General features: G+C 41.2%; 1 protein-coding gene across 4 annotated transcripts in view; it reads left to right on the forward strand.

Annotated features, from left to right (window-relative positions):
* Ercc5 (ERCC excision repair 5, endonuclease) overlaps positions 1 to 15,532 on the forward strand; it is a 51,600-nt gene that overhangs the window by 4,736 nt on the left and 31,332 nt on the right. For 3 of the 4 annotated variants that reach the window (XR_004943585.1, XR_004943586.1, XM_036173170.1), the window contains exons 2-8: positions 939 to 1,114; positions 3,002 to 3,117; positions 3,812 to 3,898; positions 5,564 to 5,624; positions 8,340 to 8,483; positions 10,864 to 11,071; positions 12,418 to 13,548. Coding sequence is in view for 2 of the 4 variants with exons in the window: in XM_036173170.1 (XP_036029063.1) it covers positions 939 to 1,114; positions 3,002 to 3,117; positions 3,812 to 3,898; positions 5,564 to 5,624; positions 8,340 to 8,483; positions 10,864 to 11,071; positions 12,418 to 13,548 (1,923 nt within the window). In the remaining 2 variants the exon portion in view is untranslated. Of the gene's footprint in view, positions 1 to 938; positions 1,115 to 3,001; positions 3,118 to 3,811; positions 3,899 to 5,563; positions 5,625 to 8,339; positions 8,484 to 10,863; positions 11,072 to 12,417; positions 13,549 to 15,532 lie in introns of those variants that run through there. The other variant, XM_036173172.1, reaches the window with a different exon arrangement.

Raw genomic sequence — 15,532 nt, forward strand, 5'->3', positions numbered from 1 at the left:
GAGAAAACTATAAAGAACATTAGCTTTTTGTTCTTTTTGTCTTGTTTTTAGACAGAACCTTACTTGTTCTGTAGTCTAGACTGGCCTGTAGCCCACAGTCCTCCCACAGTTGTGGGATTACAGTTGTGTGTTGCTACACTTGCCTAGCTTTGTGCATACTATATAAGTACTCTGCTCTATCTGCAGGCTTAGTGGGAGGACTTTCTTTTCAAAACAGACATTTTCAATCCTTTAAAAATTTTTGTTTTTAGTTAGTATTCAAAATAGTAGGTTTCTCTGACATATCATACATGTGTATCATCGTACTTTGTTCATAATTATTCTTCCCCATCCCTTTTCCCACCGTCTAGCCATCCTTCCCTCTCATGCTTCCCTTCTGCTTCCATATTGTCGCACGTGTGTGTGTGTGTGTGTGTGTGTACTCATGTTACATGTTAAATTTGAATTGGACATCTAAAGAAGCTGTCTTCGCTATGTGGAGGGGTGGCTCTGCCTGTGATTTTAATGTTCAGTGTGTGGAAAGTAGTAAGGAGCAAAAGAAAGTCTAGCAGACTTTGGGTAGATTCCATCATGGCCAGGTGTCTTTCAACATCACACAAGTGGTGGTATATGTTTAATGTTCTCTGTTTGTTGGAATCATGTCTTGGATGTTGAAATTTTAATTTTTTGGGGGGTAGGGGGGAGGTTTCAAGACAGGGTTTCTTTTTTCTTTTTTTACTTTTATATGCATTGGTATTTTGCCAGTGTATATGTCTGTGTGAGGGTGTGGAGTTACAGACAGTTATGAGCTACCATGTAGGTGCTAGGACTTGAACCTGGATCCTCTGGAAGAACAGTCAGTGCTCCTAACCACTGAGCCATCTCTCCAGCCCTGGATATTGAAATTTTGAGGATGAAGTTGGAAATCCCAAACTATTTTCCTTTACTGGCTCTCCCAGATATTAGCATTTGGCTAAACCAAGCACTTAAAGGAGTCCGAGATCGCCATGGGAATATGATAGAAAATGCTCATCTCCTCACATTGTTCCACCGGCTCTGCAAACTCCTGTTTTTTCGTATTCGCCCTATTTTTGTATTTGATGGAGATGCTCCACTGCTAAAGAAACAGACCTTGGTAAATATCATCTTACTTTATTTTCTCTTTAGGCACCATTAGCAATTTTTTGCTTCCCCTTCCTCCTTCCAAACCCTCTTATGTATTCCTCGCCAATCGCCTTCAAATTCATGGCCTTCTTTTCCCCCTAGTTATTATTGCATGCATTTATGCATATCTATTCCTAACTGTAGCAACCTGTTTACTCTGTATAAGGCTGCCTGTATTTTTGTTGTTGTTTTTGTTTGTTTGGTTTTTCGAGACAGGGGTTCTCTGTATAGCCCTGGCTGTTCTTGAACTCAGAGATCCATTTGCTTCTGATCGGGGTTAAAAGTGTATGTCACCACTGCCCAGTTTGTATGTATGTTTTATTTTATTTTCTTCCTCCCTCCCTCCCTCCCTCCCTCCCTCCCTCCCTCTCTCTCTTTCTTTCTTTCTTTCTTTTTTTTTTTTTTTTGAGAAATGGTTTCTCTGTGTAGTTTTGGTGCCTGTCCTGGATCTTGCTCTGTAGACCAGGCTGGCCTCCAACTCATAGAATTTGAATCCGACTGGCTCTGCCTCCCGAGTGCTGGGATTAAAGGTGTGTGCCACCACCACCCAGCATATGTATGTTTTCAATGAGCAGTTTTGACATGTAATCAATTTAATTTCAGTTATTTTAAAAAATTTATCTTCAACAATTTTGTTTGTTTTTGTTTTTGTTTTTTTTCTCTTTTCTTTTTTGAGACAGGATCTCTCTATGTAGCCCCAGCTGGCCTGGAGCTCCATATATATAATCAGGCTTGCCTTGAACTCATAGAGACCTGACTTTGCCTCCTGAGTGATGGGATTAAAGGCATGCAACACTACGCCAGACTTGTAACAGTTTGTCCTTTAAAAAACTTATGAGAGTCTATTATATATTTAATGATCAAATTTAACTATTAACTGAAACTACAATTCTTAAAATAGTTTCTTTACAGTATCTGTTTAGGTGGTCCACAGTTTGTCTGGCTGGTCTACTACTATTTCTCATTGTGGAGCCCCTACTCAAGAGATGCCTCCTTGAGAGTGCGATTGAGTGTCCTTGGTGACAGGGAAACACAACAAACAAGCAAGCAAGCAAGCAAACAAAAAACCTACTTTCAGAATAACACCAATAAAACTGCACTGGTCTGGGCTATCCTCTAGAATGCTTTCTTCCTTTTTTTTTTCCCCCAGAGCTGAGTACCTAACCCAGGGCCTTGCGCTTGCTAGGCAGGCACTCTACCACTGAGCTAAATCCCCAACCCTAGAATGCCTTCTTCAAGGCAGCACTGTCTCAGTAAAATTATCTACTTAGCTTGACGTTTATTAGAATATCTTTTTTAAAAAAGATTTATTTATTTATTATATATACAGTGTTCTGCCTGCATGTGTCCTTGCAGGCCAGAAGATGGCACCAGATCTCATTACAGATGGTTGTGAGCCACGATGTGGTTGCTGGGAATTGAACTCAGGACCTCTGGAAGAGCAGTCAATGCTCTTAATCACTGAGCCATCTCTCCAGCCCTAGAATGTCTTTTCATATGTGCTAAGGACTTCTTCTAACATAGTGTTGAATTTGGAGGCACAGAGGTACATTACAAATAATACATTTCTTGAAATAGTATCAAATCGGTTTTGTAACAATTTGAATAAAGTTTTAGATTCTTGGTGGTATTGAAGTTTATTTACAAGGAACTGACAATAAGCTAATAACTTCCCAGATATGCTATATAAGTGATCTCTAGGCAAGTGCTCTGTGTGTCCTGTGCAACACAGAACCTGAAGATGCTTATGGACAGCAGTTAGGAGGAAGAACTAGAACAGCTGTCGTCCCTAAATTCAGATGAGATGTTTTAGTAGACCAGCACCTGAGGTGAAATCCTGCATGCTTCATTTTAACAGGCAAAGAGAAGGCAGAAGAGGGATTCTGCATCCATTGACTCTAGAAGAACCACAGAGAAGCTTCTGAAAACCTTTCTGAAGAGACAGGCTCTGCAAACTGCCTTCAGAAGGAAAAGGCAAGAGCACTGTGCTGTGGACACTCTCTGGATCTCACTGTTCTCTCCTTGCCTCTTTTAATAGGAAGAGTCAGGAGAGGAGTGAGTGGATAGCATCAGACTTGGGGATGCAGAATTGTGGCTAATGTGAAAGAAAAGCTATCACATTGCTCCCTCCTTTAATTAACTAGTTTACTGATTTGCTTTTTTTAAGAGTTGCATGGAATGGAACACAGGGCCTCACATGTGCTGGGCAGGTGCTCTGCCATGGGGTTCACTGCAGCCTGACTTTTTACTTTGATAGACCGCTTCCTGATTGTAGCTGAGGCAGAGGCTCTGAGGAGCCCTAGCGAGTTCCCCATTCCCTCTGCATGGTTCTTAGTTGTGACGACAAAAGCTTTGGGGAGATGCAGGCCTAGAGAAGACAGCCAGATGAGGAGGAGGCAGCCACTGCCCTCGAGCAGGGTTTGTGCAACCCATGGGAGGAGATGATTGACTAAAAATGCATTTTGTGCCGGGCAGTAGTGGCGCACGCCTTTAATCCCAGCACTCGGGAGGCAGAGCCAGGCGGATCTCTGTGAGCTCGAGGCCAACCTGGTCTACAGAGTGAGTTCTAGGACAGGCACCAAAACTACACAGAGAAACCCTGTCTTGAAAAACAAAAAAAAATATATATTTTGTAAGATTTTGTTAAAAGCTGTTATGTGTTTTTCAGAAATGAAGCTCTACCCAGTCTTACTCAAGTTCAGAGAAAGGATGACATCTACGTTTTACCACCTTTACAAGAGGAAGAAAAGCACAGGTAAATGTTTGTCTGCTAAGGAGCGTCACTTCAGGGGCTGGGGCAGTGGCTCAGTTTGTAAAGGGTTGCCCCTCAAGTATGAGAACCCGAAGTCTGTCTGTCACACCCACATAAAAACCTGGGCAACTGGCAGCAAATGCCTGTCACCTCAGCATTGGGGCTTCCTTGACCAATAATTTACAGGGAGTTACCCCATACCTGGCACTGAGAGTTTCATTTATTATCTCCATCTTCTAGGATCAGTGTATATCTATGCAGAATATCTGTGTTCAAAGTCCTTTTAAAAAAATAATATATATTGAAATGAACTCACGAGGTACTGGGTTTTCATATGATTTTTTGAATATACTTTTGGTTATCCCACCCGTCCTGACCTCTCCCCTTACTCTACTCCTACGCAGGCTTAAACCTTTTACTGTCAGTATCCTGTTTCTGTGTCTGCACTGTTGGCTTCACCGCCTCCTCTCAGAAACCTCAGTAGCACCAGACTTAGTTCTGTCTCCTCCTGCTCTCAGAAACCTCAGTAGCACCCAGACTTAGTTCTGTCTCATCGTTGATCTCATGCTTTTGCCTCAACTAACCACTCCCAGCACAGTCTGCTTTGTCCTCTACAATCTGTTTAAATTCTGATATTGTCATTTTCTTCTTTACAAAACCTCATAATGTATTTTTCTGCATTTTTTTAAAAATGACTGATTCTCAGTATGTATCTTAGTCTGGCCTGGAACTTGCTCTGTAGTTCAGACTGACCTTGAACTTACAATCTTCCTGCTATAGCCTCATTAGTGCTGGGATTCCAGGCCTACTTTACCATGCCTGACCTAGTTCGTCATTTCTTCAGGATAAACTTTCAGCCTTTTAACCACTCTTCTCCACCCTCATCGCCTGGTTTCTTCACTGTCATGGGCAGATTTTCCTTTCCTTGTTTCCAGATGACTGTAGAATTGCATGTACCTAGAACACTTCCTGGCATGTATTTCCCTTATATCCTGCATTTGAGTCGTGTGTGTGTGTGTGTGTGTGTGTGTGTGTGTGTAATCCACCAATGTAATTGTAGGAGATTCTGGAAAGCTTCTATGACTGTCTGTATTAGTTCCTTTTCTATTGCTGTAATAAAACATCCTGACCAAGACAACTGATAAAAGAAGCTGTTTAATTGGGCATATGGTTCTGGAGGGTTAGAGTCTGTTGTTGCAGAGTGAAGGCATGGCAGCAGGAACATCTGGGAACTCACATCTGGAACCCTAAGTGGACAGCGTACAGTGCACTAGAGATGGTGGGAGGATTTGAGGCCTCAAAGCCTGACTCTTGTGACATGCTTCCTCCCACAAGGCCATACCACCTAATCCTTCCCAAATAGTTGCACCTGCTAGGTACCAAGTGTTCAAACTTATGAGCCTGTGAGGGTTAATCTTATTCAATCCACCGTACTGTCCAAAGTTTTTTAGGTGTCTTACTCCTTAACTTACCTTTAGCAACCCTCATTTTCTTGTGGAGGGAGTTAGGAGTTCATAGTCAATTGCTTACTTGCATGTGTCCCCCACCAGACAGTGAGATCTGGAGTCATAACCTATCCTACTCACTATTACAGACCTTGAGCTCAAGAACGATGTTTTAAGTATTTGTTAAAAATCATAGATGTTGAAAGTATTTTCTTGACTACAGTTCAGAAGAGGAAGATGAAAAGCAGTGGCAAGCAAGAATGGATCAAAAGCAAGCTTTGCAGGTACTCACATAACATGGGAATTCAGAAGGTATTTCATTATTTGCAATGATGAAAATGAGTAATCCTTATGTGGTAGGATGGGTTTGTGGAAGTTCCCAATAAGAAGTAAAGATAGCTGCTCCTTTTACTGTATGTGTTTCTTATTGTATGTATGTGTACTTATATGTATGTTTATGTATATATGTATTTGTAAAATCTACACTTACCCATGCATTCCATGCACTTGTATATTGGATTTGGCATTATGTACGTCTTTCCATCTTCCTTTTTTGAGAGGGGTTTTTTTGTTTTTGTTTTTGTTTTTTTGAGACAGGGTTTCTCTGTGTAGTCCTAACTGTCCTGGACCTTACTGTTGTACACCAGGGTGGTCTTGAACTCACAGAGTTTTGCCTGCCTCTGCCTCCTGAGTGCTAGGATTAAAATTGTGAACTACTATGTCCAGCTTCATTATGCATTTCTGTGTATCCAAAATAATCTGTTTTCTTTTAGAAACAACTGGCCACTCAAGAAGTAAATAGTAATACAGGCTTCTGTAGAATATAAGAACACTTTCTTGGGGCCAAGAACATAACTTGGTGATAGAGTGTTTGCTTTGTATGCATAAGGCCCTAGATTCAATCCCCAGTGCCACAAATGCATACAAAAATAACAGTCTGTCTTTATGTTTATAAAAAACTTAAAAAAAATTGGCATATTTAAGACCATCCCCTGAGTAGGATGGATATGTGTGCATATATTTTTGTATATTCATTCCTGTGTAGATGTTTTAATTATCTTTTGCAATGTAGAGCAGTGGTATAAAAGTAGCCATTTTTATCATCCTCTGCCATGATTCTTGGGATTGATAAGTAAAGGGAGGTGCTTGTCTCTTGGAGTCTTCCATGTAGATGCTGTCATAATGTTGCTTGGACTGAAGTCACTTCATGGGCTCCCTCACTTGCTTGTCTGGTGGTTGACTCTGGTATTAGCTAGACTTCAATGAGGCCAGTGGCTACAATTTCCTGTAGCCTCATGTGGCCTGTGCTATTCCCTACCACTGGGGCTGTTCCAAGGGGAAGCATCCTAAGGGAGATTCTAGGCAGAAACCATGCTGCCTTGCTTTGGAGTTGTATAGTCCACCACGTTCTTGGCTACATGTTTTCAGGGCAGTGCCTACAAGGGAAGAATGTCAAGAAGAGAGTCAAAGACTCTGCTCACATGGTAAAGCTATCACCATGTCAGTGAGGGCTGCCTTTAAACAATGAAGTTTCCTCAGTCTCTCAAATGTTGGAATTACAGTATAAAGTACTACTACTCCTGGCTTCTTAACAAGATTTTTTTTTAAAGATTTATTTACTTTTTCTTTTCTTTTTTCTTCTTCTTCTTCTTTTTTTTTTATTATGTGTATGGGTGTTTTTCCTGCATGTATATCTGCACCACATATATGCAGAGTCGATGGAGGTAAGAAGAGGGTATCAGATTCCTTGGAACAGATGTTTGTGAACCATCATGTGGGGTGCTAGGAATCGAACCTAAGTACTTTGGAAGAGCAGCTATTGTTCTTAATCACTGAGCCATCTCCTGAGATCCCATTGTACAGTTTTTTGAATGAATATTTTTCTCAAGCTTATTAAGGTACTAGATAATAATCTTTGACTTCCAATGTCTATTGTTTTGGTATGTCTGGTAGAAGACTTTTAAGCTAAAACCTCAAGTTCTTTCATCTTCCCGAGGCTCTGCATTATCTGTGCATCAGGCATTAGCAGGTGGTGGTGGTTAAAACTAAGACTCTTATGGTTAGGATTCAGTGTTCACAGGCTGTGTGATGTAAACAAGTTAATTTCTTTTTATTTTAATCTTTTTTTTTAATTTATTTTTATTTTATGGGCACTGGTGTTTTGCCTGTGTCTATGTCTATGTGAGGGTGTCCGATCCCCTGGAACTGGAGTTAGTCTTTTTTTTTTCCCCCCCAGGGCTGAGGACCGAACCCAGGGCCTTGTGCTTGCTAGGCAAGCACTCTACCACTGAGCTAAATCCCCAACCTCACAAACAGTCTTAAGCTGCCATGTGGGTGCTGGGAATTGAACCCAGGTCTTCTGGAAGAACAGCCAGTGCTCTTAACTGCTGAGCCATCTCTCCAGCCCCCAAATTAATTTCTTTAAGACATTATTTTCTTTTAAAAAAAATCTAATGTGACCATAAAAGTAGTTCTTATCCACATTTCAGACCCCTTACATTTGTTTTTCCTCAGTTTGGGCTTCCCACTCTCATCAGGTTCTTGGTATTTTTAAAATCCCTGCCCAGGACATCTGTCTTGATGGATTTTCTCCATCTACCATGTAAGATTTTGTCCCTTTTTGTTTTCCTGATTACTCGCATCAGATCAGCCTGTTGGATGTTCTAATAGTTATCTTGCTTATTTATTTACTTGCTTACATGCCTTGCTCCGTTCCTAAGATTAGGGCACTTATGTACACAGTCACCACAGTACCCAGAGTCTTAGAGCAGGCCTTCGTGGTACATAAGTGCCTGGTAAGTGGTTTGCTTTGGAGTGAGTGAACAAGTGAAGGGACTTACCTGTTTTTTCACTGTGATGCCTGTTGCAAAATGTATACTTCTATGTGTAGATTATATAGAGCTGTATTTATGATATACACACAGCAAGTGTTTGTAACAGTGAATAGACCTAAATGGGTAAATATAAATTTAATGATGTTAACATTTTACTTCCCACAGGAAGAATTCTTTCATAATCCTCATGCCATCGATATCGAGTCTGAGGATTTCAGCAGCCTGCCACCTGAAGTAAAGCATGAGATCTTGACTGACATGAAGGAGTTTACCAAGCGAAGACGAACACTGTTTGAAGCAATGCCAGAGGTAAAACACCCAGCAGTGCACAGTCGCACACCAGTGCTTAGAACTGAACTTCAGCAAAGCTCAGAGAAAGGAAAAAAGAGATGGTACTTAGAGTCTAAGTCTCCACTTTGGACAGTAGCCCAGGTGCAAGGACACAGAATTTGTATGTGTTACATCCCATAAGCCATAGTTTATTTATTTGTTCAGTACAACCCATGTATGTTCAGAGAAATCTTTTGGACTTTCTGTCTAAGACTAGGCCTTTTCTTCTGTGTGTTCTCAGCACCTTGTAACATGGTATTCTAGTTCTCAGCACAGAACATGCCTGTCCTGATCATGGCTACACTCTCAAAAGGTACCTCAGTGTCTGACATAGTAAGCGCCCAGCATGCTATGGTTCTTGGGATAGTTCTTAGAAGTTACTTTAAACCACAACATATTTAAACCACAACTTACATTGCCTTCAAAAAGTAACCGTAACATGGAAAATACTTCTGAAGTGAAATTCCAAATACAGGATTGAGTGTGTTCCTCTCCTTCTTTGTGAAAAGTGGGAATAGGGTGGCCTGAGTATGATGACTTCAAAGTCCCAGGAAGCTGAAGCAGGTGTGGTGTGCATGGTTGTGTATTGTTTTGAACTGATAATATTGCTGTTGATTACTTAGTTTATGCCCCCATCGAGCACTTGCTGTCTTTAGTTCCTGATGTTTGAGTTCCGTTTTCCTTCCATTTGCTACCACATGCTATTTCCAGTAGTTTTCTCAAACACTGAGTTGGAATGTGAATTTATAGAAATTGATGTAGTTTTTTTTTTTTTTTTTTTAACTTGCTATAGATTTTAGAATACTTTTTACTTTGTTACCAGAAAGATTTAAAAAATGGATTTATCTCTTTATTTCTGATTTTTTTCTTTCTTTCTTTTCTCTCTTTTTTTTTAGACAAGGGTTCTCTGTGTAGTTTTGGTGCCTGTCCTGGATCTCGCTCTATAGACCAGGTTGGCCTTGAACTCACAGAGATCCACCAGGCTCTGCCTCCTGAGTGCTGGGATTAAAGGCGTGGGCCACCACCGCCTGGCTTATTTCTGATTTCCTATAGTAGTTAATGTAGATAAGAAAATAATAAGGTACATAGAAGTGATATTCCTAGGTTTTTGGGTACAAGAAATAAATTTATTGGGCTGAGCAGTGGTGGCGCACGCCTTTAATCCCAGAACTTGGGAGGCAGAGGCAGGCGGATCTCAGTGAGTTGGAGGCCAGCCTGGTCTACAGAGTGAGTTCCAGGACAGCCAAGACTGTTACACAGAGAAACCCTGTCTCGAAAGATCAAAAAAAAGGAAATTTTATTTTTATTTCAAAGGGAAAGTAGTCCAGGCTCCATTTATATTTCAGGCATGTTTTTGGTGTGTGTGGTGGGGGAAGGGAGGGGTTGTGAAGAATCTCTTGAGTATGAGTGGTAGAGTGAGAAGGAAAGGAGACAGCCCCAGTGGTTTTCTCTTTGCAGCCTTGGTGTTGCTAGAGCTGGAAGGCTCGGAAGGCTAGGGTGGTTCTATGAGAAGAGAAGTTCCCAGTAGTCCAGGGGGATCCTTGGTATGACTTATCCATTGTGCACATATGGTGTGCATAAGAGAAGATCCATGCCCTAGTTGCAGGGATAATCGTGAGACTAGCAATAGACTCAGTTGTGTAAGCCATCTGTCTGAGGACTCCCATGTGAGTCTGGTATGGAAGTCTCAAGTCCATCATTTGCAGACTGGAGATAGAAAAATGTTTTATTGGATAAATCAAGGTAGTTTATATAAAAGTGCTTAGAATGCCCTCAGTGGGAAAGGCTTTGTACTTGTTAATTATGATTATTAATACCTCTGGTTGCTTTATTCTAGGTCATATGTGGACCAAGGACAGCGCTAGGCACTTCACCTATATCTAGAAGGTTGCATTTTGCTGAATTACCATCACATGTCATACCACAGCCATGTAGTCTAGCTCAGCAAATGGTTTTTGAATGAATGATTAAATAATAAAAAGATCCTTCATAATTTCTGTTGCATAATTCTTTTTGTTTCAAAGATATTTTTTTAAAGGCTGTTAAAATGCCATGTGTGCTAATCAAAGTACTTGGGAGGCAGAGCAGGAGTATTTCAACAATTTCAAGGCCAGCTTGGTTCTATATAGTGAGTTCCAGGCTAGTTTGGCTACTTATTGAGAGACTGTCTCAAAGACAAATGAACAATAACAACAAAGAAAAACAAAAAACAAAAAAGGAAGTTAGCACTGGACCCCCCCCCCTTAGTTTTCAAATTTTATATTTATGCTATGAAACTATACCTTTTAGGGATGGGTTGGTGAGCGGTGGTATTATCTGTGTTAGTGTAAAGCAACAATTTTGTTTATTTTGTTCCTAGGAGTCTAATGATTTTTCACAGTACCAGCTGAAAGGCTTGCTTAAGAAAAACTACTTAAACCAGCACATAGAAAATGTCCAAAAGGAAATGAACCAGCAGCACTCAGGACAAATCCAGAGGCAATACGAAGATGAGGGAGGCTTTCTGAAGGAGGTGGAGTCAAGGAGAGTGGTCTCTGAAGACACCTCACATTACATCTTGATAAAAGGTACCAGGCACTGTCATTGATTTGACAGTTACAAGCCATAGGATAGGGATGCAGTTTGCTCCTGCCACCATGCCTTCCCTGCACCAGCCAAAGCCGAGACAGAGCATCAGAAAAGAGATCTGTGCTCTTCAGGCTCTTGTTAGGGCTTATGCAGGTAGCCACAGAGGCTGTGTCTTATGATTCTGATGGCCATCCCATATCTAGAACACAGAATTCTGTAGTGTTTCTTTCCACTTTCAGGCTCCAGCATTCTTTCTGTCCCCACCCTCCCCCATTTTGTGATGTTCCCTGGGTATTTGTATGTGTGTGTGTGTGTGTGTGTGTGTGTGTGTGTGTGTGTGTGTGTGCTATGTATGTATGTATGTATGTATGTTGTATGAAAGTCTCATTTATGGCTGAGCATTGACTGTCATCCTCTTCAGGGAGGAGCTTCTCTGGTCCAGGCTGGCAGTGGCACTAGTTTTGAGGTACAAAAGTAGGGATTTGGGGAGCAGTTGGACTACATGTTCAGTTAGCAAAATAGCAGCAGTACAAGTGCCTGTAACTCCAACTCCAAGGGATCCAACATTCTCTTCTGGCTTCCCCAGGCACCCACACACATAGGGCATTCATTTACACAAACACAAACACACATACACACTAAAACAAACAAACAAACACACAAAAAAAAATAAAGTCACAACCTATGAAGCCATATTTGAATCAGAAGGCCATCTCACACTGCCTCATTACTCACACCATTAGTACTTTAGTACTCTCAGCAACTCTATCAAATATATTTCTATTTTCTTTATTGTTGTTTTTCCTTAGGGGGTATTGGAGTTTTTTCATTTCAGATTTTATGATAAAGAACTTAGTTTCAAATTTATTTTTGAATTTGCTAGTAATTAAAATAATAGGGAGAAAGATCATTTTATAAATTTAAATTCACATGTGTGAGCACTAACACCAGGATTTAATTTATTTTTTCTATAGAAACAAATATGAAATAATCTAAAGTGGAATTATGTTTTATGAGGTAGATAAAAGTACTTGTTTTACTTTTGGCTGTGTAGTGTGACAAAATAAAATTTTAAATTACAAAATAGAACCTAGGGTACTTTGTGACTCTGAGTTCTGGGAAAAGATAGCTATGATAAAGCCAGTAGACTCTTGGTTAGGTAGTAACAGTTATATTTAGTCACTAATAGATTAGCTGCTACAGAACCAACCGCTTTATAACTAGTGAACGGATTTAGTAAAAATGTGTCACTATATTTATGATCTAAGATTCTCTGTTCATCTTCCCAGAAATACAGTTGTCACACTGTGAATTGCATGGTGAGAAATGTTTTAATTTCTCTCAGGTATTCAAACTAAGAAAGTCATGGATGTGGATTCAGAGGCTTCTTCTTCCAGCAAAACGCACAGCATATCCTTCGACCTAAAGTCGTCACCCCATGAGAAAGTGAAGCCAGAGAAAGAGCCAGAGGCTGCACCTCCTTCTCCAAGAACATTACTGGCTATACAGGCAGCCATGCTGGGAAGTAGCTCAGAAGAGGAGCCAGAGAGTGGAGAGGGAAGGCAGTCTAGGGAGAGGAATTTGTGGGCCACTGCAGATGCAGGCTCCATTTCACCACAGACGCTTGCAGCTATTCAGAGAGCTCTGGATGATGATGAAGATGGGAAAGTGTGTGAGGGCGATGATGGTGAGCCAACAGGAAGGGCAGTGATGAGAGTGTTGGGTGAGGATGAAGATGGGGAAGCTTGTGCCAGGAGTGGTGAGCGGGCCGTGAGAGCACAGGCTGGAAACAGGCCAAACCAGGAGCACAGCGATGGAGTTGAAGTGAGAGGTGGAGGCGTGCCGTTTGCCACAGTTCCTCCTGTACCCACCATGACTGCCGTAAAGGAGGGCGTGGTCAGCTCCAGTAGTGAAAAAGAACAGACAGCCTCAGCTCATTCATTGAACACTGCTTGTCATGAAGCTGGTGAATGTTACGCTCCAAAAGAACAAATGTCACTTATTCATGTGGTGAAGGAAGCGTCTCAGATGAGCAGTGAGCATGAGGTTGAGAGGAAGCAAGTTCCCCTTCCACCAGCAGGCACAGAACTTCTGTGCAGTGATGCCTCTGGACTCCGCGGGGAACCTCCAATTAGAACACATTCCGATCAGAGGATGGACACATACCCTGAAGAGCCTGAGCTGCAGAAAGGTCTCTACCCACCTGAGAGGAAATGTGTTTCCTCTCTTTTTTCAAGTGATGATGAAACAGAAAGTGTACAAAATACTGCCTCCAAAGCATGGAGCACAGTTCACATCCCTTCAGAGGCAATGGGTAACTTAGAAAAGGCATTGTCTTCTAATGCTGATGAGCATGGAGATTCCCTGAAAACCATCCAGCAATGGGAAATGCCTGAAGCCACTGCCAGAGAATTGATTTCAGTCCCAAAGCCCATGGTACCAGAGGGGATGGAGTCTGGAGAAAGCGAGTCTGATGGTAGGTACTTCTTTAAGGGAATGGAATGGGTGGACTTGATGTCTATAGGGACTAGGAGAACCTGTAGTAGAACCCTGTTTACAGCAGAGGAACCAGGGAGAAAGGAAGAATGGGCTTTCTAGGGTCACACAGCTAGGTTGGGGAATGCCCTGCTTTATTGGACTGTTTTTGGTATCTTTAAGATTTCATTTTATTTTATATGTGTGGGTGTTTTGCCTGCATGTATGTCTGTGCACATATGCATACAGTGTCCATGAAGGCCAGAAGTGGGCAGCAGACCTTCTGCAGCTGGAGTTATAAATGGTTTTGCATTGCCCTGGGCACTGGGTACTTAATGCAGGGCTTCTGCAAGAGGAGCAAATGTTGTTAACTGCTGAGCCATCTTGGCAGCCTCTGTCCTTGGTATCGTTGAAGGAAGGGAATGCTGTGCTTTGTGAAAGAAAGATGAATTTCCTTTAACTTTTGTTAACTTCTTACTTTGACATACAAAAATTATAAGATTGGAAAGCTATCTTAGAGTACTGACTGATTCACACCTAACCTTAGAGGCCAGTATTTTGCCTCATTTGTTTTATATTCTCTGATTCTCTCTTTATTCCTGCTCATTCTGACTCTTCCTCTCTTTCACCTCTTCCTCTTCATGTCTCCCTCACTCTTTCCCATGCATTCTCTCCATGTACACCTCTCTTCTCTATCTCTGTATTTTTGTGTACACATATGCCAATGATCCTCATTGTTTATAGCTTATTTATTTGTGCAGTCACCAGCTTGTTAAAATTTGACTCCAGAATCAAAGATACTTTGGTTTCTTTATGGGCATTTGTCATGGAGATGTTCTGCCTGTTTTCAGTGTGCCCGCAGAGATAACCGGGGACTATTGGCAGGGTAGTAGAGTCTAGAGCAGGAATCTGCAGCTAGGGAGCCTCTCCATTATGGCACCCTGGTAGTAGGCTACCCTCAGGCAAGTCACATAACACTCTGAACATTATTTCTTACGTAATGAAAGAATGTACATACACACATACACATTTGTGCATATATACATATATGTGTGTATGAAGCATGTATTTGCTAATTTAGTATTTGAAATGACTTTATAAACCACACTTCAAATAATGTAGATAACTGTGTATATGTTTACACGTAATTTGTGTCCTGTTACTGGTCAGATTTCTGTTATTTATTTGAGATTCATATAACCTAGGCTAGCCTTATACTTTTTATGGAGCTGAGGCTTGTCTTGAACTTCTGACCCTCTTGCCTCTACCACCTGAGTGCCATCCATACAGTGGTAAGTGAGCCATCCTAATTAAATGTTTTCTTTGTAAGAGTTACTGTGGTCATAGTGTCTCTTCACAGCAATAAAAATCTTAACTAAGATAGGTATGGTTGGAAGCTTATGGAGGCCAGGAGTGGAATGTGATAGTTTGAATGTCATTGACCCCAATAAGCTCATAGGGAGTGGCACTATATAGAGGTCCACCTTGTTGAAGTAGGTGTGGAGTTGTTGGAGGAAGTGTATCACTGTGGGATGGGCTTGAGGCCTCCAATGCTCATGCTACACCTCGTTTGGTTTGCTTCCTGTTGCCTGCGGATCAAGATGTAGGACTTTCAGCTCCTTCTCCAGTACCATGTCTGTCTACATACTGCCATTTCCTGCCATGATGATAATGGACTAAACCTCTGAACTGTAAGCCACACCAATTAAATGTTTTTCTTTGTAAGAGTTGCAGTGGTCATGGTGTCTCTTCAGAGCAATAGAAACCCTAAGTAAGACAGTCACATTTATTAATTATTGATCTTACTGCCTGTACTATGTATGAGTGTTCTGTTCAGAAAGTTGACTCCTATCCCAATGCATTCAAGTCTATTCACCACTTTTTCTATCATGTTCAGTGTATCTGGTTTTATGTTAAAGCCTTTGACCCATTTGGACTTGAGTTTTGTGCTAGGTGATTAGTATGAATCTATTTGTATTCTTCTT

This window comes from Onychomys torridus, chromosome 23 (assembly GCF_903995425.1).
Source record: "Onychomys torridus chromosome 23, mOncTor1.1, whole genome shotgun sequence".
NCBI lineage: Eukaryota > Metazoa > Chordata > Mammalia > Rodentia > Cricetidae > Onychomys > Onychomys torridus.